Source organism: Carcharodon carcharias, chromosome 2 (assembly GCF_017639515.1).
Source record: "Carcharodon carcharias isolate sCarCar2 chromosome 2, sCarCar2.pri, whole genome shotgun sequence".
NCBI lineage: Eukaryota > Metazoa > Chordata > Chondrichthyes > Lamniformes > Lamnidae > Carcharodon > Carcharodon carcharias.
This window is the reverse complement of record NC_054468.1, coordinates 23,868,339-23,893,090: the sequence shown is the minus strand read 5'-3', so window position 1 is coordinate 23,893,090 and position 24,752 is coordinate 23,868,339. Positions and strand designations below refer to the sequence as shown.

The 24,752-nt window shown below is 44.0% G+C and overlaps 1 protein-coding gene across 3 annotated transcripts in view; it reads right to left on the bottom strand.

The window, feature by feature from the left end:
• Window positions 1-24,752, bottom strand: part of plod2 (procollagen-lysine, 2-oxoglutarate 5-dioxygenase 2) — a 152,403-nt gene that overhangs the window by 58,882 nt on the left and 68,769 nt on the right. For all 3 annotated transcript variants that reach the window (XM_041215703.1, XM_041215713.1, XM_041215723.1), the window contains 3 exons: window positions 14,376-14,539; window positions 2,955-3,067; window positions 2,692-2,755 (listed from right to left, as the gene is read on the bottom strand). In XM_041215703.1, the coding sequence (XP_041071637.1) occupies window positions 2,692-2,755; window positions 2,955-3,067; window positions 14,376-14,539 (341 nt within the window). The remainder of the gene's footprint in view (window positions 1-2,691; window positions 2,756-2,954; window positions 3,068-14,375; window positions 14,540-24,752) is intronic.

Genomic DNA, 24,752 nt, shown 5'->3' with positions numbered 1-24,752 from the left:
CTATGTGGAGCAGGCACACCCACAGTGCTGTTAGAAAGGGAGTTCTAGGATTTTGATCCAAATATGGTGAAGGGACGGCGATATAATTCTAAGTCAGGATGGTGAGAGGTTTGGAGGGAAACTTGCAGGTAGTGGTGTTCACATGCTTCTGCAGCCCTTGTCCTTTTAGGTGGTAAAGGTCATGGATTTGGAAGATGCTGCCAAAGGAGGCTCGGTGAGTTGCTGCATTGTATCTTGCAGATGGTACACACTGCTGCCAGTCCGCGCAGGTCATAGAGGGAGCGAATGTTTAAGGTGGTCAATAGGGTGCCAATCAAGTGGGCTGCCTTGTCCTGGATAGTTTTGATCTTGAGTGTTGCTGGAACTGCATTCATCCAGGCAAGTGGGGAGCATTCCATTACACACCTGACTTGTGCCTTGTCGATGGCAGACAGGTCTTTGCAGAGTCAGGAGGTTAGCCTGCTCTTATAGCCACAGTACTTATATGAATAAGATAAAAGCAAAATACTGCGGATGCTGGAAATCTGAAACAAAAACAAAAATAGCTGGAAACACTCAGCAGGTCTGACAGCATCTGTAAGGAGGAAGACAGAGTTAACGTTTCGAGTCCGTATGACTCTTCAGTTAATTTTCAGGTCAATGGCAACATCCAGGATGTTGACAGTGGGGATTCAGCGATGGTAATGCCATAGATTGATGATTAGATTCTTTTGTTTGGAGACGGTCGCTGCCTGGCACTTGTGCAAGCTGAAATGTTGTCGAGGTCCTGCTGCATGCAGGCATGGACTGCTTTAGTATCTGAAGAGTTGTGAATTGAACTGAACATCAACATAGATGCATACCTCTTGACCTTATCACGGAGGGAATGTCATTGATGAAGCAGCTGAAGATTTTTGAGCCTAGGACACTACCCTGAGGTACTCCTGCAGTGATGTCTTGTGCCTCCAACAGTCAGCTTCCTTTGTGCTAGGTATGACCCCAACCACTGCAGACTTATCCCTGATTTCCATTGACTTCAATTTTGCCCAGCTGCTGATGTCACACCTGGTCAAATGCTGCCTTGATGTCCAGGGCTGTTACACACACTGCTCCTCTTGAATTTAGCTCTTTTGTCCATGGACTGTATTTTGTATTTTGTCACGGCTGTGACCCTGTCCACTAGCTAAGAAGCTGGAGGTGAGCCTTCCCAGAGCACCGTGGCTGGATCTTATAGTCATCGGTTAATCAGTTGCTCAAGATCAAAGCCACCAACCTCAGGGGGGAGAATGTCCCTCCTTCAAGAGTTGCCAGCCGATTAAATGGCTGGTAGCTCTCCAGTCCCGGCAACACCTCTGGAAGCACTGGCCACTGAAGGGGCTTCAGTCAATCCCTGACAAGGAGCCATGGGGGAAGCACTACTGGAAGTGAAGTAAAACACCAACGGAAATGGGAATTGGCCTCTTAAAAGCCTCAATTGACCCAAGGGCAGATGGGTGTCCCGTTACTAACATTGCCCTTTGCTGACAAAATACCTGTGGTAGGTGATGGGCACAGTACTTCCTGCCATCCCGCTTGACTGCACAAGCCCTCCCCCACCAGCTGCTACTGCTACTGTGGGGGGCATAAAAAGCCGGCCCACGCTTTCACCAAATTTGGGCTGAGGTCTGGAGCCTAGTGGCCCTGGTGGGACCCAAACTGAGCATCGGTTAAGTAGATTGCTGTTGAATGAGTGCCGCTTGATAGCAGTGTCAGTGACACCTTCCATCACTTTCCTGATGTTTGACAGCAGGCTGATAGGGCAGTATTTGGCCAGATTGGATTTGTCCTGCTTTTTGTGAACAGGAGATACCTGACCAGTTTCTAAAATATACACATTTCAAAATGTTCATAGTTAAGTTTTTCCAATTAACAAGAATGATTTTATGAAGGAAGGGTAAACAGTTTGTTTAGGGTTTTCCTTTTTTTAAGCAATGCTATTCTTCTGTTCCAATTCTGTCCCTTTCGCAAATGTCAAATCTAATCTAGAGATCAGGGCAGAAACCCATTAACAGTTATGTTTACTTTGACAGTTAAATAAATGACATAATATAAATGCTAAAGCCACTTAACAACCAACCCTTGAAGGTGACACAGCATGGTTTTCTGTCCCTGTTCGTGGTCTCTAACTGACAGCAGAGTAAGAGTCAGTTATGCCTCTTTTACCATGAGGTGTAATCAAAGTTAGCTCCATTTGAGTAGAAATTGAGCCCAGAAATAATTCCGGGACAAATTTTTACTCAGAAGTCGCTTAAGTTAAAAAGAACCAAATAAAAAAAAGTCATTCACAGGTTAAAAAAAAAGGTTACAGAGCCAATTAAAAGGGAAATGAATGGGTTTTTAAAATGTATTCTCTTTCACGGGATCTGGGCATTGTAATATTTATTACCCATCCCTAATTGCCCTAGAGAAGATGGTGGTGAGCCGCCTTCTCAAACTGCTGCAATTCCTAGTCAATTATTGCCAATTGTGAAGTAAAAGTAATGCAGTTTATTAAGACAAGCTACAAATCACTTTCGCAACTTTGCCTGATTACTGAGAACATAAAACATACTGTTAAGGTTTAAGTGGTAAATATAAATTGGCTGAGAAACATAATAGGAATTTATTGGCTGATCAACAATTGCAGCTCATAAACATGCAACATTGATACTAAAGCAGAAGACTAGAGCTTACCTACAGCCCCATTCAAGTTTTGAAAAATTTTGCTTTTGTGATCCAAGGTTATGTTGATAGAAAGCTAGAAGAACACAAAAAAGGGTATTAATCCCAAAAGAACTTCATGCACCATAACAATTCTGGCAAATTACTACAAATGCTTCTCAGTCTCTGGAAAAACACCTGAAGAGAAGCCAACTGTTACAGAACTATCATTAAGTGTAAACGATTAGGTCATTTGTAACCTTAAGCTCTCATCATCTTGTCCTCAGTTTACTTACTCGCTTTAAAGGATCCACATAAATTTTGGTATAGAATAGTTGATCATCATCATTATCTTGCAGTTGCCATTTCTCTACAATGCGATTTAAGGAAGAAGCATATCCAATGATACCTGAAAAAAAAAAGTACATGGGTGGTAGTACAAAGTCGTCCACAAAAAGACAGCAGTCGTGAAATAAAAGAAAGATTTCTTCAACAGTCAAAACAAAGGAAGTCCGTAGCTTTGGTCGAAAAAGCTGAGAATCTACATGGTGGAAAATGGGAGAATACCACCTTATTGACGCACTATCAAAACTGCATGCTCAGGAGCTGTACATTTTAAAAACTTACATACCCTGAATTTTCCTGTTTTTTTTTCAGGGTGATACCACGATTCCCAGCTAGAAAAGAGATGATTGGGTAATTTCTTCAGAAATCATGAGAAAAATGATCCCCCCGTGGTGGGGGGGGGAGGGAGTGCGGGAGCAGGTGCAGGTGGGAGCACCACTGATCGGTGCCCCCAATTGGGGGGGCGCCGCCATTTTACATGGGCGGGCCAATTAAGGCCCACCCAGCGTCTGCCAGGAAGTGCTATACACTCCCTGGCAGGGGGGATTCCCTCAGCCGGGAGTGCGCTCTTTCGCACAGGCTAAGTGCTGCCTCAGGGAGATCAGCTGTAAGTTAAAATTTGCAACAAAATGAAAGGAAAATTTCCCTGACATGTCCCCTCATGTGACAGTGCCACGTGAATTGGGACATGTCCATAACTTTCACTGAGACCTTTATTAAAGATTTAAATACCCACATGAAACCTCATCCCGCCTGTGGATGAGGTTTCATGCTTTTTCTGAAGCCCACCTCAAGGTTGGACGGGCAGGTCCATTAATGACTTTCATTACTTTCTCAATGGCCTCAATAGGAGTTCCACCCGACGTCATCCTGTGTCATTTTATGCGTTGGCGAGTGGGCCCCGCCCCCTCTCGCTGACCAGAAGGTCCTGCCCCATGCCTCGACACCGCACCGCTCTAAATGACTAGGAGCAATTTGTACGCAGTCATTCTTCACTCACTGCATTTTGCTGGAGGGGTTATCCTGCTTTTATCGGGAGGTGTTGCTAGTTTCAGACAGGAATTCTGTTTGCTGTAATCTATAGATACTCTTTTCAAATAGACACTGTAGATTGTTGTAGTGTGGTGTTTAAAAGGTCCTGTTTGCTAATTAATAGATTTTGCTTGCTGTTAAATACACTGCTTGCTGCGAGTCCTGCTGTAAGCCCCTCCTCACCTCGAACTTAGTGGCTGACACAGTGGTACAATTAGATACAATGCAGTCTTGTTGGCTGTAACTCCCCAATGGTTTAGTAGGTAAATGTCGGGCAGCATCATCCCAGGTTTGTACTGAGTACGGTAGTGGGCGGGTAAAATGAGGTTTTCAACACTGACTGCGATGGCCGGTTTCCATACCATATCATCCCAAACCCGCCACATTATTTATGCATTCCCAGGAAACATTAGGTTTCCATGGTGAGCGGGCTTTGATTCATCTGCCACGCCATCACCTCGCTGCTTCATCACCCCAGGCACCACATTTATAGTACAGCCTCGCTCAGCTCTCCAGCCCAGGGCTGTAGCAAAGATGACATGGCCCCAAAAGGTAAGATGACTGGAGCCTTGAGCACCTTTTGGACGCCGTGGAGGCCGCTGTGATGTCCTCTACCCTTGCTCTGCCCATAGGAAGGGCAGCAACATTACCACTATGGCTTGGTAGGCGATGGCAGTGGTGATCAGCGCCAATGCTGCACAGAAGAGGTTGGCCATCCAATGCAGATAGAGGGTGAATGATCTCATCCGTGCAGCCAGGGTATGGCAACCATCTCATCACTCTAAACTCACACACTCAAGCACATCACACATTCACTGGCGTCTCACCCACTGCCAGCTCAAGGGATATCACCATCCATTCTCTCACACACACCCTCACATGTCCATCTAGCCTCATCTCCTCTGGAGACTGCATCCCCTGCCCTCACCATTTTGAGGCCACTTGCACAGATGAACAGATGCCCCCACACACACCCTGGGATACCCTCTTCCCCAGTGCAGCCCTCGCCCTGCAGTCTCTTGCCTTACCTGAGGCCACTTCCCCTGTTTCCCCAAGCAAGCCCTAGCCCTGCAGCCATTGAAAAGCCACCCACTTATGGCTGATCTGGTAGGTACAGACCTGCCCATGAGCCCCCCTAGAAGTGATGTGGTGCTGTCAATGAAGCCTGGCGCTGATGACTGTGAGTGCTGACCGAAGCAAGGTAGGCAAACAAACTTTGAAGTCCTGAGTGAAGTGCAGCCGGCCAAGTGCACGTCGCTTATGTGCTGTTGTGAAACGTGTTGGTGTGTTTTCCGCTGACATGGGCAGATGATTGGTGGGGGGAGAAACGATTCCGGCGGGCTGGCATAATAATATGTGGATGTGTTACAATAAGGTTCCCAATGCCTTATGGTGGAGAACGCCGCCCGCCATCGGCAGGCTGAGCGGATAATCGTGAACTGGTTTCACGCTGTCGTGAAACCGATCGCACCATATTGTCCGCTCACACCACAGAACATACCCGACACCAGCAGGCACGGAAAATCCCGGCCATAGTGCGTGTGCAGTTATTCATCCACATAAGCCACAAGATGCCAGGTGCAAAATTAGTGTCTGCAATGTTAGCTGATCTCAGCCAGAACAATATCTGGAGCACTGCAATCGAATTTAGATGTCAGCTATTCTTAGAAAGTAGCACCTCTGCATCAAACAGCTGTCCATTCAAACTTCACTCCAGGAACTCAGTACACTTACTACACCTACACTCTTTACCACAAGCAGTCATAAAAGTTTATCTAATCAGCAAACAGAGTCTCTTTAAACTACAACAGTCTACAGGGTCTATTTAAAAAGAGTTTCTACAATATACAACAAACAGAATTCATGTCTGAAACTACAGCGACTCCTGCTGATAAAAGCAGGGCAATTTCTCAGGGTAAAAAAAGCGCAATGAGTGGAGCAAAAACAAAGAATGCTGGAAAAACTCAGGTCTGACAGCATCTGTGGAGAGAAAGACAGTTAACGTTTTGAGTCCATATGACTCTTCTTCAGAGCTTCTAGCATCCACAGTATTTTGCCTTTATGTAATGGGTGGAGTATGGTTACATACAAATTATATGTTAAAAATTGATTCCAGTCATTTAGAGCAGTGTTGTGTCCGGGCGTGATTTATGAAGAAATTACCCAATCATTTCTATTCTGGCTGGCAATTCAGCAGCAGGAGTGCTGCAAACAACATATTGCTCAGGTACTGAAGCAGTCCATGTCCAAATGCAGCAAGACCTGGACAATATCCAGGCTTGGGCTGACAGGTAACATGCGTGCCACACAAGTGGCGGGCAATGACCATCTCTAACAAGAGAGAATCTAACCATCGCCCCTTGATGTTCAATGGCATTGCCGAATCCCCCACTATCAACATCAACAGAAACTGAACTGGACAAGCTATATAAATACTGTGGCTACATGAGCAGGTCAGGAGCTAGGCATCCTGTAATGAGTAACTCACCTCCTGACTCCCCAAAGCATGTCCGCCATCTACAAGGCACAAGTCAGGAATGTGATGGAATGCTCTCCACTTGCCTGGGTGAGTGCAGCTCCAACAACACTCAAGAAGCATGATACCATCCAGGATAAAGCAGCCCGCTTGATTGGCAGCCCATCCACAAACATTCACTCCCTCCATTCACTCACTCGTTCCTTCACTGTCACCCACGGAATTTTTTTTGAGAAATTACCCTGCTTTTAAAGGGAGATGTTGCTACAGTTTCAGATATGAATGCAGTTTGTTGTATTTTGTAAAAACTCTTCTTAAATAGACTGCTTTAGAATGTTGTAGTGTGCTGTTTGAAGAGACTCTGTTCACCTTTACTGAAATGAGCATTCAATTCCAGTGACTGCAGTGTGTACCATCTACAGGATGCACTGCAGGATCTCACCAAGGTTCCTTAGGCAGCACCTTCCAAACCCACGGCCATTACCATCTATAAGGACGAGGGCAGCAGACACATGGGAACACCACCACATGGAAGCTCCCCTCCAAGCCACTCACCATCCTGACTTGGAAATTTATCATTGTTCCTTATGGGTCGCTGGGTCAAAATCCTGGAACTCCCTCCCTAATAGCACTGTGGGTGTGTATCTACACCACATGGACTGTAGCGATTCAAGGAGGCAACTCACCACCACCTTCTCAAGGGAAACTATGGATGGGCAATACATGCTGGCTTAGCAAGCGAAGCCCACACCCCGTGAAAGACTAACAAAAATGAAGTTGATATGATACATTCAACACACACAAATTGTACTGATCAAAAAGCTACACAGTGGCTGCAGAGTTTTGTTCTGGCATTATCGACACCTTATCTTGCATACTGTAACGAGTAGCTTTATTGATGCAGACATTGCATGCTGTCACCTGTCTGCCACATTTACATAGGCAAGTTGTAAATTTTCCTGTCTGAATGGGAAATCAAGGCTTTCAGCTTTTCAAATGCCTGGTTGTCCATATTTATGATGGGCAAATTTTGATCAAGATATCAAGTTAGTTTAATAAATGCCAGTATTTTATCACTTTGTAGAACAGAAATCAAAGCACTGCACCACTAGTAATCAAAACAATCTGCTTTTAAGTATAATGAGGTTGTATCACACTGTGACTGGAGTTGCTTTGGGCCATGGGGTTTAGCCAATAATTTTTAAAAAAAATGCTGACATCACCATAGAATCTGTAATGTCTGCAGCCACTTTTCTTTGCAAGGTGGGGAGTGAAAGCTCACACTGTAGGCAGGCCTCTTGGGAACCATGCCAAACATCTGTGTAGACAAGCAACTGGACAAAATCATTCCATAGGCACATTACAGGAATTTACAGTTTAGTATGTGGTAACAGAAACTCCAGTAATGCAGTGAGCACCGCTTATAGTCTCCAAGCTTTCCTTTGGCTTTTTTGGAATTAGAAGTCTGTTTCGCAGGTCTGAATCCTCTATTGCTGGACAGTCTTCAAATATCCCTGTGCAGATACAAAGTCACATTCATTCCCTGAGTTCCCTGCTTAGGATAGTGCTCTTCCTAAGTTCTCTTTCTGATGTGGAATCATTTCAAGTGCACACTGCAATCTACAGTGTAAATGTGGCTATCTTTCTAATGATAGCTGGGGACAGAGACGCAAGCATCCATACAAAAAAAAATCATGATTGGAGACTCGAAATTATTAAAAGGACCACATATCTCTTTAGTTGTAAAAAGTTTAAAAAAAGGTTTGTGACATAATTTACAAGACACAGTTAAGTTTGTACCAATGGGGCCAGGAAATAATAAAACGACAAAGGCTAAATATGTAGTCGTGTAGTCGTCATGTTACTGGATAAACAATCCACAGAACTGGAGTTCTGTTCTGGAATCCCACCATAGCATGAAATTTGGTTTTAAGAGTAAGGAAATATAAAACTGGGATGTGTAAAAGTAACCATGAAGCTGTCAGATTGATATAGAAGCTAAAACAAAAGCAAAATACTGCAGACGCTGGAAATCTGAAATAAAAACAGAAGATGCTGGGAACACCCAGTCGGTCTGGCAGCAGTGGAGAGAGAAACAGTTCAAGTTTCAAGTCCATATGACTATAAAAACTGATTCACTGATTTTTCTTTTGGAAAAGGAGCTTTGTCATCTGGCCTACATCTGAGTTCATGTCCCACACCGACGTTGTTCACTCTTAAGTTGCCCTATGACACGGCCTGGCAAGCACTCAGCCGTGTAAGAGCCGCTACAGGTACAGACTGTAGTAGTTCAAGTAAACGGCTCATCATTACCTACTCTGGGAAACTAGGGATTTAAAAAAATATTTATTCCTTCATGGGGCATGGGTATCAGTAGCAAGGCCAGCATTTGTTGCCTGCCCTTGGACTGCGTGGCATGCTAGGCCATGTTGGAGAGCAGTTCCAAGTCAAGCACATTGCTGTAGGTCTGGAGTCAAACCAGGAAAGGACAGCAGATTTCCTTCCCTAATGGACATGAGTGAACCAGATGGATTTTTACAACAATCAATGATAGTTTCACAATCACCAATACTGAGACGAGCTTTCAATTCCAGATTTTATTAATTTAATTTAAATTTAAGCACCAGCTGCCATGGTGGGATTTAACCTCACAGCACATTAGCCTGGGCCTCTGGATTATTAGTCCGGGCCTCTGGATTATTAATCCAGGGACCTTACCACTTTTCCACTGTACTCCACATTCCCCACCGCTGAGAGAATTCCATGGCATCAGGAAGGCGATAGGGCCTCTGTCTCTCCACTACCCACATTCTCCCCAACACTCCGGCACCTCCTGCCTCCCACCGTGTTGCTGAGGGCCCCTTTAAGTTCCACCCCATGCATTAAAGAGTTTATTATTAAGCATGGAATTAAATGTGTAAGCAGGCCTAAGGTAAGAATGTCTTCTCTTATAAAAGGAGCTGATGATATTCAACCATGCATCTGATGGTCTAGAAGATGTTAATTGGATTAATTGTGCTTATAGTAATAACATGGTTGAAAGAGCTTGTGTAGACAATATAACCATGTACACTAATAGGGCAATATGACCATGGTAACAGAATGATTTGAAAGGACTTAAGAGTTAAGTGCACTTTTTTTTGGCTCCATGTTATTATTCTGATATCACTTTTATTTATCTTTGATTACGGTGACTTAGTTGGACTATGCATGGAATATAGAGGTTAAGGTAGAATTAGTGCAGGAATTGAGTGAAACTGTGTGCGCTATACTCATAGTGAGATCATTACTGTGACCTCCCTGATTATTTGTAATGGATTGCAAGGTATGAGCTCAATGAAGTTCCGTGTACATTTTTTTATTTTTTCACGGAGTGTGGACGTTGCTGTCTAGGCCAACATTTATTGCCCATCCCTAATTACCCATGAGGTGGTGGTGGTGAGCTGCCTTCTAGAGCCGCTGCAGGTCATGTGGTGCAGGTACACCCACAGTGCTGTTAGGGATTTCCTACAGTGAAGGAACAGCGACATAGTTCCATGTAAGGATGGTGTGTGGCTTGGAGGGGAACCTGCAAGTGGCGTTCCCATGCATCAGCTGCCCTTATCCTTCTCGGTAGTAAAGGTCACACATTTGGAAGGTGCTGTCGAGGAAGCCTCGGTGAGTTGCTGTAGTGCATCTTGAAGATGGTAGACATTGCTGCCACTGTCATCCACTCCACCACTGATGAATTATTTAAGATTGTAGATGAGGTGCCAATCAAGCAGGCTGCTTTGTCCTGGATGGTGTCGAGCATCTTAAGTGTTGTTGGAGCTGCACTCATTCAGGCAAGTGGAGAGTATTCCATCACAATCCTGATTTGTGCCTTGCAGATGGTGGACAGGCTTTGGGGAGTCAGGAGGTGAGTTGCTCTCCACAGAATTTCCAGTCTCTGACCTGCTCTTATAGCCACAGTACTTATATGGCTAGCCCAGTTCAGTTTCTGGTCAGTGGCAACCTCCAGGATGCTGATAATGAGGGAATTCAGCAATGGTTATGCCATTGAATGTTAAGGGAAGATAGTTAGATTCTCTCTTGTTGGAGATAATCATTGCTGGCACTTGTGTGGATGAATGTAACTTGTCACTTATCAGCCCAAGTCTGAAAGTTGTTCAGGTCTTGCTGCAGTTGGACATGGACTGCTTCAGCATCTGAGTCATCGCAATGGTGCTGAACATTGTGCAATCATCAGTGAACATCCCTATTTCTGACCTTATGATGGTAGAAAGGTTATTGTTGAAGTAGCTGAAGATGGTTAGGCCTAGGACACTACCTTGAGGAACTCCTGCAGTGATATCCCAAGACTGAGGTGATTGACCTCCAACAACCACTTTATGACTTTAACCAGGAGGTGAGTTACTCTCCGCAGAATTTCCAGTCTCTGAGACCTGCTCTTGTAGTCACAGTATTTATATGGCACTTGATAATACTGTCAAAAACTTCTTTCATCACTTTGTTGATGATCGAGAGTAGACTGATGGGGCAGTAATTGTTTGGGTTGGATTTGTCTTGCTTTTTGTGGACAGGTCATACCTGGGCAGTTTTCCACATTGCTAGATAGGTGCCAGTGTTGTAGCTATACTGGAACAGCTAGGCTGGGGGCGCAGTTAGTTCCGGAGCACAGTCTTTAGTACTACTGCCGGAGCGTCATCATAGCCCATAGCCTTTGCAACATCCAATGACTTCAGCTGTTTCTTGACATCATATTCAGTGAATCAAATTGACTGAAGACTGGCTTCTGTGACACTGGGAACCTCAGAAGGGGGCTGAGATGATCATCCACTCAACACACCTGCCTGAAGAAGGCTGCCAATACTACAGCTGTGTTTTTTGCACTGATGTCCTAGGCTCCCCCATTATTGAAGATGGGGATATTTGAGTACCCTCCTCCTGCAGTTAGTTGTTTCTTGTCCAGCACCATTCACAACTGGATGCGGCAAGGCTGCAGAGCTTAGATCTGATCCGTTAGTTGTGGGATCATTTGGCTCTTCTGTTGCATGCTGCTTCTGCTGTTTGGCACGCAAGTAGTTCTGTGTTGTAGATTCACCAGACACATGATTTTTAGGTATGCCTGGTGCTGCTCTTGGCATGCCTTCCTGCCCTCTTCATTGAACCAGGGTCAATCTCCTGGCTTGATGGTAATGTTAGAATGGGAGAATATGCCAAGCCACGAGGTTACAGATTTGTGGTTAATTATAATTCTGCTGCTGCTAATGGCTCACAGTGCCTGATGGGTTCCCAATTTTGAGTTGCTGGATCTGTTTGAAATCTATCCTATTTAGCACGGTGGTAGTGCCACACAACGCAATAGAGGGTGCCCTCAATGTGAAGACAGGACTTTGTCTCCATAAGGGCTGTGCGGTGGTCACCCCTACTGATACTCTCACGGACAGATTAATCTGCAGCAGGCAGGATGGCAAGGATGAGGCCAAATATGTTTTTCCCTCATGTTGGTTCCTTTACCACCTGCCACAGACCCAGTCTAGCAGTTATGTCCTTTAGGACTTGGTAAGCTCAGTCAGTAGTGGTGCTACTGAGCACTCTTAGAGATGGACATTGAAGTTCCCCACCCAGAATACATTGTGTGCCCTTGCTGCCCTTAGTGCTTCTTCCAAGTGGTGTTCAACAGGGAGGAGTATTGATTCATCAACTGAAGGAGGCTGGTGGGGGGCAGCGATAGGAGGTAATCACAGGTGGTTTTATTTCCCATATTTGACTTGATGCCATAAGACTTCAGGTGAAGTAAATGTTAAGGGTTCCCAGGGCAACTCCTTCCCAACTGTATATCACCATGCTGCCACCTCAGGCAGGTCTGGCCTGCTGGTGGGACAGGACATATCCAGGGATGGCAATGGTAAGGTCTGGGACAATATCTATAAGGTATGATTCTGTGAGTATGACCAGGTCAGGCTGTTGCTTGAGCAGTCTGTGGGACAGGTCTCTCAATTTTGGCACAAGCCCCCAAATGTTACTAAGAAGGACTTTGCAGGCCTGAGTTTGCCTTTCCTGCTTCTGGTGCCTAGTTCAATGCCAAGTGGTCTATCCAGTTTCCTTCTTGTTTCGACTTTTCTATAGACTTTCTCCTCTACTCACACTGGAATTATGAGGTGTGATGTACCTGAGCACAAATGTGGGGTTGTATCGTACGATAACTCATTGGGCTGTAACTTCCTCAGAATGGTAATCAATATCATATTGCCACTCTGTGCACTTGGCTACGCCAAATTCCTTCCGTACCTATCTCGCCCAACCTTCCAACTCAGGCCAGGTGAGGTCCAGGTAGTGAAGCTGTCTCCAAAGCCTAGCAGCGTCGAATTGAAGGAGGACATCATGCCCCCTCTTTTACAGCACATCAGGGGTGGATGGGTCGGACATCGGGAGGGGATGGAGGGCAGAGGGTCAGGAGTTGTGGGGGGGGTGGTGGGGGGCGATGTTCCGTGGGGTTGGTCTGGGCTTTTACTATATTTACCCAGAGGTTAGAAAAGGCTTTAATTCTTCTAAGGTTTTCTGGATAACTATTGCTATAACCCTGGTAGAGCCATCCGAAGTTTGAGATTTAAAACACATTTTCGGATGATTCCCAGCGCAGTTCAACTGTCCAGAAGAAGTTAGCACTTCTGGGCAATTGCCGTGCAAACCCTTACCTGAGAACTTCCCAGAGGGATTCCCCAGTGCATATTTCCGGTACCCCCCAAATCCGAACACTGGGGAGTGAGGAAGTTATAGGCCATTGTTTCTGCATTGTTACAACTGCATGTGTCTGTACTCTGAGATTTAAAGTAACAGAATAAATTAGAACAAGAAACCAGTCCAACACAGGTAAAGTGACATTGATCTTGCATTTAAAAAGGACACTGGTGAACATAATTCTCATTTTAGTAGGTATCCAGCAGTATAAAAGGAAGTTAACTCTAAAACTGAGTGCTTTGACAGAAACTGCTTACCCTGCTTGGTTATATCACAGTTGTCCCCTTGGCTTGATGCCAGATTCAGACTAATTTCAGGAAAGGGAAAACCCACACCACTCAGAGATTACTAGAGCTTTGTAGGCAGCTTTCTTCAAAGCCGGTTGGCAAAGCTTCTTCCCTCCAGAAGACCAACCAAAGTTCACTTTATTCATAATTTTGATTCAAAGCGAGTATTACGTTAGCAGAGTCACAGTCAGCAGCTCAGTTTTTTTTTTGGAGGTGGATTGGGAGGGAGAAGACGGGAAAGAAGGGGTGTGTGAGATAATCATTCTTCTTCACTCTATCTTGTTATTTAGGCCTCAGTAAATCGCACATCTTTAAGAGTGTTTGCATGGGTGTGACTTGTTCTCTCGGGTTCAAACCAATGCTTTTCTTCAACAACCTATAGGAAGCATTCGTGTTAGACAATGACCTATCTCCTCCTGCCAGTAACTTTACAATCCGGAGTCAACAGCATTTGGGAGGCTGCGGGGGGCAAGGCGACAGGGCAAGAAAAGGAGCCTGGGTATCACAGTTCCTTGACTTTTTCTCACTAAAAATATACACTGATAATTTTTCAGAAAAAAATTATACATCTTCTCACCAAAACATTCACCACTTCAATGCCATTGCCAAAGCGCAATATCCAGTCAGATGTGGCTGCTGTGGTTAGCCTCACCTTCTACAACTCTTATTATTCCATTTGAAGCTGTGGAGTTACTTACAGCCGTTGAAATTCTCCAAGATGGGGAAGTATTTTTCCCCCCATCTCTCACAGTCATCTGGTATTATTCTATTTGTTTAATTTACAGTTGACCACTTCAGTCCTTACAAAGTCTGAGAAAATGTAGCTTTTGTTCTCACTTTAGAGCAATTCTTACCTCCTGAATTAAGGAATCTCTTTCCGCTGCGGACATTAGGATACTTTTCTGCAAGTCTGATATCTGGCCAGATAAGCCCTTCAGCAGCAAATACCACCTTGTGATTGAACTGCTGGAACTTGCTCAGTAGCTCTTCAGGGCCACTGGCAAAAAGAACATCATAACTGGAAAACAAAATGAAAGAAGTTCTCATGTACATTCTGGAGCGTGTACACATGTACATTTTATGTCTTCCCCATTCCCTATGATTCCTATAACAGGACTCAACATGAGCCACTTATCTCTGTTCAGTGTTGTATTCCCAAATTATAAGCAAAAAGCCCAGATGTTGCTCTACATATTTGTTTAGTTCGTAAATGAGAAAATGATCTTCAAGTTAAAGCTCAGATTCATGAGATAGGGGAAATATAATTTTCAGCTCTTCAAGGATGTATTCAGGGAGGCAGAATTTTCTGATGCTCCTGCCTTCTCTGAACTGGCAAACTAAAGGTCACTGTAAAAGGCCTAATGAAACAGAGTTATGATTTTAGTAGAGACAATATTATTCATTTTTTTTGGAAATCTGAAAACCCTGGTATTTACTAAAAAAACGAAGCCACTAGGTGAACAGATTAAAACAAAAGAATTTTACTACATGAAAAACCAAAGAACAAGAATTCCAATAACTAAACTGACTTGTTAAGATAAAGTAATGTTAAAGATGTTAAAAGTACAATTAAAACAGATGCTTTAAACAAAACTTATTAACTCAACTTTCCTTCCACACCCATTTGATATACACGAATAACTCACATCAGATACTTGTCAGAAATTGGAAGGTTAACCACTTGGTCTGAGTACTGTTTCAAAGATTCATATAAGGTCTGAGATTTCCTGGGCCTTCCGGTTACTTCGGACAAGATTGAGCCTTCAAAGCTCCTCCAACCGTCCCATGGTTGTGGACTACCATAGGCATCACTAAAGCATAGCCGCCTTGGGCCAGGACACTGTGTTCTAATATTCTTCAACTCTGGCGTCTGGCATATAAAACGGTCCTTTCTCTTTGCTCAGCTTGGCTATCCCTAGAAGTCCAACTCATTGTTAAGCATCATTCAGTGAACAAGAGTTTTAAATTCTTTTAGCCAACACACAAAATTTCAACTGAACCCTGTGTGAGAAATGTTTCCTGCACCAAGCCTGTTCTAAACAAAAAACTGAAACTCAGGTAGACAGAACCATGCCCACAATCTACTCCCCCTTATAATTAACTTCCAATTCATACTTTTTCTATTGTTATCTCCCAGGAAACTTGTTCACCTGATCAGTTCCTGGAAGCAAGGTGCTTTACCCCCTTTCAGAAAAACCTAGTTCTTAAAGGGGCCATCACCCCAACATAAAATATAGGTTTATCCCCCAAAAGCACATGGGCCATCACAATTGACTTCAATTTTACTAGGGCTCCACTCTGTCAAATGCTGCCATGATTTATTAACACAGACTCTGATCAAAATAATACTTCATAATTTTAACCACCTCAATGAAACTTTCTCACCCTTTCTGCTGCAGTTAAAACTATCATCATGGTCAAACTTCTGCAACATCCCTGCGGTGATTTCTTGATGGTACAAAAGGCAAATGCACTAGACAAATTATCACCGTCAGTCTGTACACGAGGGAATTGCTGGGGCTCTCCTACAGCACATGCACTTTGAATTTTGCTTAACTTGCGCACCAGGGAGCCAGGGTGCAATGTGAAAGCAGTGCAACTCTCTGCAGACGAGTGAATAAATCAGGGGCTTAGCTGTTCTTTATGGCTTAGTGCCACACAGTGCAAAACACTTACCAACAGCTATCAGGGCAGAGGCACAGGCCATTTTTATGAATCTTTTCAATATTTGTGGTGCAACATTTAAAAGGAAAAGGAGAAAGGACAAATTGTAAATGCTGCAAACGTGATTTTCTTTTTAAAAAGTGAATATTGGCTGGCCTGCTGCATTTTTCTAACATTTTCCATTTTAAGACAAGAAAAGGTCCCTATAGATTTCAGCAGCATTTGTTAATACCCCTGTACAGCAGCCAATGTAGAACATGCTTTTGAAAATAGTATTAGAGACTCCAGTTGATATTCAGAAGCCAACAATTACATTTCCTTTTCCAACTCTTCTGGTCTGTTACACTGAACAAGCATCATATAAAGATGGATAATTAAACACGTCTTCACAGGGATCTTCTTTGCTTTTTAAAAAAGCAAATAGGAGGAATGCCTGAAATACTGGATCCTGCAAGCAAGCTGCAGACAATCGGCATTTTATAACCAGGACTTTCACACGTAACTGGAACATCTCAAAAATTTTAGGATAGGTTTAATTTGTGATTCCGCTTACTCCTTCCATCCCAAACCGAAAGAAACTTGCTAATCTGTTAACCACAAGTCTTTTCTTGGAGCAGTCTTAAACATGAAGAATAACATTTTATCTGCATGTCGCACAAACTAATTGGTACATCAGAAGACTTGGATAAAATCTGGTTCCAGATAATGAGTCATCTTGATTTTCCCCAGGGGTTACTGTAAATCAGTAAAAATGTTGCCAGCACAGCAGCATTTCCTAAAATGGTGGATTGTTTGATATGCATTCCATAAAATTATTTGCCCCTTCCATTTGCCAAACCCTGCAGGACTTCCTGGCAATTTCTGGCCAATGTTATAGATCCATACGTCAGTAGTTTGTCATTAACATTAGTGCACTTCTGCGCTACAACCATTCTGCAAGTTATGTATTTGGGAGGAACTGCTGGCAAAATCTTGAGTTTCTGCAGTGCATTTTGTTAATGGTAAACACCACAGTTGCTGGTGGTGGTGAAAATGGACTTTCAGGCATTCATGTGGCTGTTCAGTTGAAGTTTTAGTCATTGGTAACTCTAGGATATTGATGGTCGAGGACACTGCAATGGCAATGTTACGAGGAGGCAGTCAAGCCCTCCCTTGTTGGAGATGGTAACTGCATGGAACTTAAGTGGCATGTGCTATTTGCACCACATATCAACCCAAGCTATGTTGTTCAGGTCTTGTTACTTGTGGGCATGGACTAATTTACTATCTGAAGAATTGTGAACGGAGCTGAACACTACAATCATCCACAAACAGCGCTACCTGGACCTCATGACAGCAAAAAGGTCACTGATGAAGCTATCGAAAATGGTTGAGCATTGAATAAAACCCTGAGCAACTCCTGCAGGGAGGTTCCAGGACTGCGATGACTGGCCTCCAAAAACTTTAACCCTTTGTGCCAGGTGTAAGTCCAGCTACTGGAGAGTTTTCCACTGATCCCTATTGCCTTCAATTTTATCAGCGCTCCCTGGTGGCACTCAGTCAAATTCAGCCTTAATGGCAAGGGTGATCTTATTTCACCTCTATAATTCAATTTGGGCACATCTTTGGACCAAAGTCTGGGGCCGACTGGTCCTAGCAGAACCCAAATGGAACATCATTAAATACTGGTGATTAAGTGCTGCTTTAAAGTACCATTGCTTTAATGATGATGCCTTGCATCACTTTGCTGATGATTGGGAGTAGGCCGATGGGGTGGGAATTATGTTTGCTTTGTTTTTTGTGGACAGGGAATTCCTGGACAATTTTCCCCATTTTTGGGTAGATACCAGTGTTGCAGTTGTACCGAAACATATAGGGCATGGCTGGTTCTGGCGCACAGGTTTTCAGCATAGTTAAGATGTTGTCAGGGCCCCTAGCACTTGCTATGTCCAGTGCATTCAGCAATTTTGTGATGGAACGTGGTATGAATGACTGAAGGCTGGTGGCTGTGATGGTGGGGGCTCCGGAGGAGGCCAAGAAGGATTAATTACCTGGAACTTTTGGTGAAAATGGTTGCAAACACTTTGAACTTGTTGTTTTACCCAAACATAAAGCGCTCCACCAATGTTAAACTTGAGGAATTTCATGGAACATCCTCCTCACCTTAATTGCTAAATTGCCAATGATTCACAATTTGATGTGGCAGGATGCAGGGATTTAAGTTGATTGTGGCAGGAGGGCACTGAGTCTAGAGGTGACAAAGACATGGGTGAGGGTTTCGGTAGATGGGCTGAGGTTGGGGTGGAGGCAAGGTGTTGTTATGGAAGTGTAACTAGTTAATCCACGTGAGGAGAGGGTGGTGGATTGGAAGTTCAGTCTGGGGTCAAATAAGATAGAGTTTCAAACAGCCCTGTTCAATGGTCAAGGGGAAGGAGGGAATCGGTGGCAAGGATATGGAGTTTGTGATAAGGGCCGAAGATAATAGCTTTGACTTTCCAATGCTTAATGGAAGGAAGCTGCAAGTCTTCTGGGATGTCAGGCAAGCAGTTTACAACAACACAGGGTAGTAGAGTTGTTGAGGAGGATTGGCGGAGAAGTAGAGCTCGGTGCTGTCAGCAACTTGTGGAACCTGACCCCCATGTCTTTGGATGATCTTACCAAGGGCCAGCATTCAACTGAGGAAAATTAGGGCAACCAAGGTTAAATCCTTGGGGCAGTGTAGAAGTAACAGTGTGCGGGTGGGAGGAGAAGGTCTTGCTGGAGGTGATCCTGACATGGTTGGTTATGTGAGAATGGAACCAAATGTCCCATCGTGCCAGTCAGCAAAGGGGTATTGGTAAAGGGTGGTGTAACAGAAGGCAAGAATGCTAGAAACTGAGCCAAAATGACCATATAACAAGTTTACCTATAGGAAATTCTAGCCTCTGTTTCCATCACCCAAAATGTAGTTTTGGGAACACAGGAACAAGAATAGGCCATTCAGTCTCTCGAGCCAGTTCCACAATTCAATTAGGTTGTGGCTGATCTGTATCATAGACCAATTTACCTGCCTTAGTTTCGTATTACTTATTACCCTTGCCTAACAAAGTTCTATCAATCTCAGCTTTGACATTTTCAATTGACCCCTAGTCTCAGCAACTTTGTGAGGGGTGAAATTACAGATTTCCATTGCAATCCGTGTGAATGACTGCTTCCTAACATCACCTTTGAAAGACCTTGTTTTAATTTTAAGGTTACGCCCCATTGTTCTGGACTCTCCATTTAAGGATAACAACTTAGTAATTAGAAAGTGATAAACTGGCCAGGAGCAAAAGACTTGAAGACATTTTCCGTGACAGTAATTAGCCAAGTTGTTCTGAATGTCAGTGTTCGCTGGGAATACGAAGACTTTCATTAAAATAAATCGCCTGCTCCTTCCATACATCAAATATCAGGCAGCTATCAGACAAGTCAGAACAGCAACTTGAGATTGAAGCAGTGTGCAGAGATTAGAATCTGCTAGCTTGACTTTTCAAGAACAGTAAGCAAAAATGTGTTGCCTTTCACCACTGCGATAAAGCAGAACATTTCAAGGTGCCAGAAGGTAATTTTTTTTAAAAGAAGAAATTGAGTTCACCAAAAGGGTGTGTAAATGACGTGTTCCAATATGTGGTTAGAAAACATATACATTTATTTAATTTTAAGGTAGGCACTCAGATTTCACACCCTCCTCCCGGTGGCTCAGATTTATCCCGTGAGTTTTTAAAAATCCTTTCGTGGGTTGTGGGCATCGCTGGCAAGGCCAGTTTTGCTACCCATCCCTAATTGTCCTTGAGCTGAGTGACTTGCTAGGCCATTTTAGAGGGCAGTTAAAAGTCAACCAAATTACTGTGAATCTGGAGTCACATGTAAGCCAAACCAGGTAAGGATGGGAGATTTCCTTCCCTAAAGAGCATCCGTGAAACAGATGGGATTTGACGGTAATCAATGATAATTTAATGGTCACCATGCTAAGTTGCTAAGCCATAAAGGATCACAATGGAACTATGAATCAGGAAGGCCATTTGACCATTTTTTTAAATCCAGGAAGATCCTAAAGTCTCCCCAGCGCAGCATCCAATTATTTCTTAAGTGATTCCTATGGTTTCCCCTTCTACCTGGAAATGCATTCCTTGTGTTCCTCACTTGTGTGAACAATAAATCTGTTGGGCTGAATGTTCTGCATATTCCCCGCCACTCAAAGGAGAAGTCAGTCTTGAGACTACCGACTGAGCAGCTGACTGCCCTGCATCAATATTACGCCGGGAGCAGCCTTAATTAATTTATGATGGAATATCTGCCCCTAACTGGGAGGAAGGCCCACCCTAGACAACTGCTGGACAATCTGATTGGCTGGTAGCTCTGTAGTCCCAGCAGCACCAGGATCGAGCAGGGACTATAGCCAGTTGCTAAGGAAGAAAAGCCATGGAGCCCAGACTCAGAGGAAAGTCAGGTATTTCGATGGGCCTGGATGGGAGACCCCAGCAAGAGGATTGAGGTTTATGGGGGGCTGAATCAAAGAGACTGGAGTTGATGGGGGAGGGGGCACTGTGGGGGATTAAAGGGAGGGGGTCTGATCTTTGGGGTGGGTGGTGCCTCCAATGGACAGAGGGGTGCTCCTAAAGGAGGGTCCCCCTTTCTTGCCTGACAGTAGCCCACACTGTGAAAACAGCTGCTTTCAACCTGCCTTGCCTCCACCTGTCTGCTGCACGGTAAATAGCAGCAGAGGCAGAATGAGGCTCTTAAGCGGGCATTAATTGGCCACTTAAGGGCGTCAATAGGTCTAAGGGCATCTGGACTGCCTGACACTTTCCCCGCCCACCATCATATGGGACACAGGTCAGGGTTGGATGGGAAGGTGGTGGGAACACCACCTATTTTAACTTACAAGCTCTCCCCTCCCCCTCCCACCCCACCTTCAAATATGCCAGCAGGGGTACTCATTCGAACCTGTGTCTCCTTATTCTCTTTCTGCTGTTTAATTTAACGTAATATTTCAGGGTTTTTTTTTTCCATTTGCTTAATCTTATTTGCCTCTAGAAAAGCACCTGCCTAATGGCCTTTTTCTGGGATGAAAAGCCTAAGTTGCTTCAGTTTTTCCTTGGAATTTAGCCTTTGACACAAGGAGTGATTCTTATGATTGTCTGCACTGCCTCCAATAATTGAAGGTCTTCCCCTGTTCCCTGGCAACCAGAAATGGACCCAGTATTCAAGGTGCAGTATAACCAGAGCATCATTCAGTTTGATCACCACCTTCACTGGCTTACCCCCTGTTGTTCTAACATTCCATTGGTCTTGCTAACTGCTGCTCGGTATTGGTTCTCTGTGTTGGCCATCAAATCTCCTCAGTCTCTTCCAGCTTCAAAATTCAACAGCAGTGATGGAGTACATCATCTACTTGGTGTATAGTTAACACTAGCCTACGTTAAATTTTAAAACAAAAACAAAAGTACCTGGAAAAACTCAGCAAGTCTGGCAGCATCTGCGGAGAGGAGGACAGTTAACGTTTCGAGTGGGACTCGAAACGTTAACTGTGCTCCTCTCCGCAGATGCTGCCAGACCTGCTGAGTCTTTCCAGGTACTTTTGTTTTTGTTTTGGATTTCCAGCATCTGCAGTTTTTTGCTTTTATCTTACTTTAAATTTTACTCAGTCTTTAATCTGTCCACGTTTTTCCTTCCCCTGCAAGGCTGGGAATGATATTGCTATTTATAACCCATGGGCTACCTCCATGCAGATCAAGGGTACAACTTAGGTCCTTAAGTTCTGAAGCATTTTTTCCATACCTACTGCATCTACTAGCTTGGTAATACTTTACAAACTTGACCACTTTGCATTGAAGTTTTTGGATCTTGGTTATTTACGGAGGCACCATATCCATTACTTTGCCCTCCTTTCCCACAAATTCTAAAATAACTCCCCGTAACGAATTGTCTCAGATTCCTACCATAGTTTCATTGATAGCCTTTTGCGTGGAATTTTGTCAAAAGTCTTTTGAAAGTCTTTGTGTTTATTTAGTTGTTGTTGGGATGTGGGGGTTGTTGGGTTAGGTCAGCACTTTTTGCCCATCCCTAATCGCTCTTGAACTGAGTGACCTGATAGTCCATTTCAGAGGGCAGTTAAGGGTCAACCAAATGGCTATGGAGTCAAATGTAGGCCAGATGCAATAAGGATGGCAGATTTCCTTCCCTAAAAGGACATTTAGTGAACCAGGTGTATTTTTATGACAATGATAGCTTCATGGTCACCATCACTGAGAGTAGCTTTCAATTCCAAATTTGATTAACTGAATTCAAATTCTATCAGCTGTCATGGTGGGATTGAATCCATGTCCCCAAAGAACTAGCTTGGGCCTGTGGATTACTAGTCCAGTGATACAGCCACTGTGTCACCATCTCTCCCTAATTTAGTGCTTTCCACAGTGTACGGATTAAGGTTCTAAGTTATACCATTGATCTGCATGGAGGTAGCCCATGTGTTATAAATACTATAGCATTCCCAGCCTTGCAAGGAAAGGGAAAACAGCCAGAGTGGCTGCCTGTTTGTAAAAGAGCCTTGGTGGATATATATATATATATAATATATACACACACACACACACACACACACGTGTGTGGATATCAGTTATGGATAGAATTGTGATGACTACTGATTCCCCTAGGGTCGAACAGCCTGTTTGCATTCACAGCGAAGCTTTATATGAATAATCAGCACGTGGGCAAGGATGGCCCATTCCCCAAAAAGCAAATCCCACTAAACGACTGCTGCCTTCAGAAGGGAACAAAACTGGCAAGAAAAAAAATGATTAACTTTCTATTTTGTGCATTACATTAAAAAAAAATCAGTTCCTGTGGAACACTTTTTTTTCCATTTTTGAACCTGACTACTGGTTTTTAGTAGAATTCATAATCAAATAAGTGAGAGATAAAGAGAGATGGTGTGTGATAAGTCAATAGGAAAAATGTAGGGATGGGGACGGAAGATAACAGCAACCTAGGCTGACAAGGATCAGCTGTTCTATTTAAATCCTTTAAGCTGAGATGCAAAATCCTTAAATGGATACTGCTTACTCTGTCTCCAATGTTTGCACAGATTTTTTTTATATTACATTTTCATTGCTATAGATAAGAAAAATTGCTCTTCAGGTTTTGGGCTCTACACTTTTCAAGAGTTACTGTACATTTGCTTGCTGACAACACGGGGAACATCTCTGCATTAGCCTTCGTAATCAAGAGTTTGATACAGCATATGATTGCTTGCTGTGTGTTACAAGCCAGAAGGCAGATGCTAAGTGGAGGCCACTTTCTTTCTCCGTCGGAGCCTGAACTGAAGGTATTGAGCCTTCCCTTGGTTGTCCTTCTACAGCTCAACCCCAAACGTTTCGCAACAATCACTAGCGTTAGCGGAAGTAAAGGAGAAGACTGCTTATCCACTTACAAGGCTGGAGCATATAGCTAAGTCAAGAAGAATTTGGACAGACCCTCATCCTGAAAAACATGAGAAAGAAAAAACATAGCATAATGCCCCAGCGAATAGCCCCCCCCACCACCCCCTCCACCCCCGCCCAAATATCAGATATTCAATAATAAAAACAGAAAATAATGGAAATACTCAGCAGGTCGAGCAGCATCTGTGGAGAGAAAAACAGAGTTAACGGCCAGGATTTTGACCTTGTCGGGCGGGTCCAGGAGCGGTTGTGAAACCGACTGCGATCGAGCCCCAACATCGATTTCACGCTGGCTGGCTGCCGGAGTGGGGGCAAGAGGAGTGCAAGTTTGCGCATGTATGTGCAGCGAAAGCTCCCTTAGGCACGAGCTACCTCAGGGAGCTGAAGATTTTAAAAATCATAAATAAAAAACTTTGTCATGTTAAAAACATGTCCCATCATGTGACTGTCACATGAGCAGGCACATGTAATAAAGGAAATGTGAAAATTTGTATTAAATTTTTAATTGCTCTTGGAAACCTCATCCCGCTGTGGATGAGGTTTCCTAAAAAATCCAAAGGCTGCTTGGCTTTTTCGCCTGCCGCCAATGAAAGGCTGGACGGGCAATGAAAAATTTCATTCAATTAGAAATTTAATGGCCTTAATAGGCCTATTAATTGTCGACGGACGTACTGCCAACTCCCATGCATGCCCACCAACCAAAATATCGCGCGAGTGTGCGATGACATCAGGATGCTTGCCCAGCATCATTTTACGCTCGAGCAGGTTGGGCGCGCACTTGCCCACTCAGCGAAAAATTCTGGCTACTGTTTCAGGTCAAGGACCTTTCTTCAGTTCTGAAGAATAAGGCCACATTAAATTTTACTCACCACAGCACTTGCCAAACATTCAGTTCCCAGGTGTAGCAAAGACGACATAGGTGGCAGTTTTTTTTTTACATTGGGCTTCCAACTAACTGTGTAACTCTAGATTGCCTGGGGTTTTCCAATGTGACAGGACCAGTTCCTAAATAGGCTCTGGCCCAGCATCACAATTGTAATGAGGCGGTATTCCTGGCCTTGCATCTCACGGGGAAATCACCGTATGTTCCTGTGGAGGGGTTTGGAGCGTGGGTTGCTTGGTGAA